Here is a 1,575-nt window from a genome sequence, read left to right as displayed (position 1 = left end):
TACCCGTGCCCCGCGGGCAGCTGCTTCTGAGGGCGGGGCCGGTGGAGTAGGTGTGCTGCAGGCCGGGGGACGCAGCCCCCCCTCCAGGGGCCCCCCGCCCTCGCCCCGGCACGGGGTCCTCACAGGTCCTCCAGCTCTCCCACCCCCCACCTCGTCCAGCCCGTTGCCAGATCTTCCTGCTGCTTCCGTGGGATCCGAGCCTGTGGATACCCACAGGGTCCCCACGGCCCCGCCCCCTACCAGGCACAGCGCAGGGCCCTCCCGCCTCATGCACTTGGCCCTGGTCCCGGGCGCTCTGCGGCCAAGCCTGTTCCCGCCGCCCTGTGTCCCTGCAGGAGGTCCACGTACCTGCAGAAGGAGCACGGGCTTAGGCCCCAGAAGCTGGTGGAAGATGCCCAGAAGAACCATCGGAAGGCCGTGAAGTTCCTGAAGGCCTCCCTGGGGAGGTACAGCCGCTCTCTTCTCTGCGGCCTCTCCTCGGCCTCCCCCCCCGCCCCCCGCCCCCCGCCCACACAGGGAAGCCTGAGAAAGTGGATCAGTTGCCTTCGTTTTGAAATTCTCCGATTTTATCATTGAGCCATCACCTCATCACCCAGAAAGAATAAATGTGTTTCCAGCTTTGAGCTGACGGCCGTCAGTTTCAGACGAGGACTCCAGCCTAGAGAAACAGCTTCCACATTTCCTCGTGGTCCACGCGCAGCCCAGCTCTTTCCCACTTGCCTTTAACACCGTGGCGCTTGGCTGCTTCCTTGGGGCTCCTGCCCCCGGTGGCTGCTGGGCCATGAGCAGGTCCTCCCCGCCAGGATCCGCAAGCAGGAGCGGAGAGAGGAGCTGGAGAGCCGCGAGCACGCGCGCCGCCGCATGGACGCCGTGCTGGCCCTGAAGAGCAGTATCTCCGCCAACCGGGTAGGACTGGCCCCACCTCCCGAAGCCCTCAGGATGCGCTCACCTGCCCTTGGACAGGCTCCCGCGCTCCGGGGGGACCCGGGCTCAGCGAGGCGAGTGCCGGAGCCCTGGGCCTTCCCAGGGGAAGTGATACTCTCCGGGGCCTGGGGGTCAGTTAGACCAGGGAAGCGGGGAGGGATGCGCAGTGAGCCGCCAGTCCAGTGGACACAGCGAGGCTCTGGCCTCGGGAAGCCCCTGAGGATTTTGGGGAGGGGGAAGCTGCGGGAGGCAGGTGCAGGTGGGAGCAGTGGTGATTTCCACAAACGTTGACCTTTGGCGTCTCCGGTACGATGTGAGGGCACCCAGCCCACAGAAAGCTCCATTGAGCACGCGTACACCTGTGGACGCTGGCACCTCCGTGTTCTCTATTCCCAAGGAGACACTCCGGAAATTTCAAGCATGGGGCCAGGCCAAGGCAGAGCTGGCGGAACAGAAGGCCCAGGCCGAGAAGGAGATGATTCTGGCCCAAGGTGGGGACGCTTTCAAGCACTTTTGCCACCAACGCCGGCGCCAGGAGCTGGAGGCCCAGAATTGGTGAGGGCCTGGTGGGGCGGCATCCCAGAGCGGTGGGCGGGTATGTCTGTCACAACCTGCGGCTAGGCTGCCTCTCTCCCTGGGCCTCCCCCCCCG

At 65.8% G+C, this 1,575-nt stretch overlaps 1 protein-coding gene across 1 annotated transcript in view; it reads left to right on the top strand.

Annotated features, from left to right (window-relative positions):
• The window catches only part of CFAP74 (cilia and flagella associated protein 74), a 66,361-nt gene that overhangs the window by 17,513 nt on the left and 47,273 nt on the right, over positions 1-1,575 (top strand). Inside the window, exons 6-8 of the mRNA XM_007448974.1 lie at positions 336-446; positions 804-906; positions 1,322-1,479. Coding sequence (XP_007449036.1) covers positions 336-446; positions 804-906; positions 1,322-1,479 — 372 coding nt within the window. The remainder of the gene's footprint in view (positions 1-335; positions 447-803; positions 907-1,321; positions 1,480-1,575) is intronic.

The sequence above is a fragment of the Lipotes vexillifer genome, unplaced genomic scaffold, assembly GCF_000442215.2.
Source record: "Lipotes vexillifer unplaced genomic scaffold, Lipotes_vexillifer_v1.1 scaffold835, whole genome shotgun sequence".
NCBI lineage: Eukaryota > Metazoa > Chordata > Mammalia > Artiodactyla > Lipotidae > Lipotes > Lipotes vexillifer.
The sequence above is the reverse complement of the archived record's forward strand: the minus strand, read 5'-3'. Positions and strand labels throughout refer to the sequence as shown.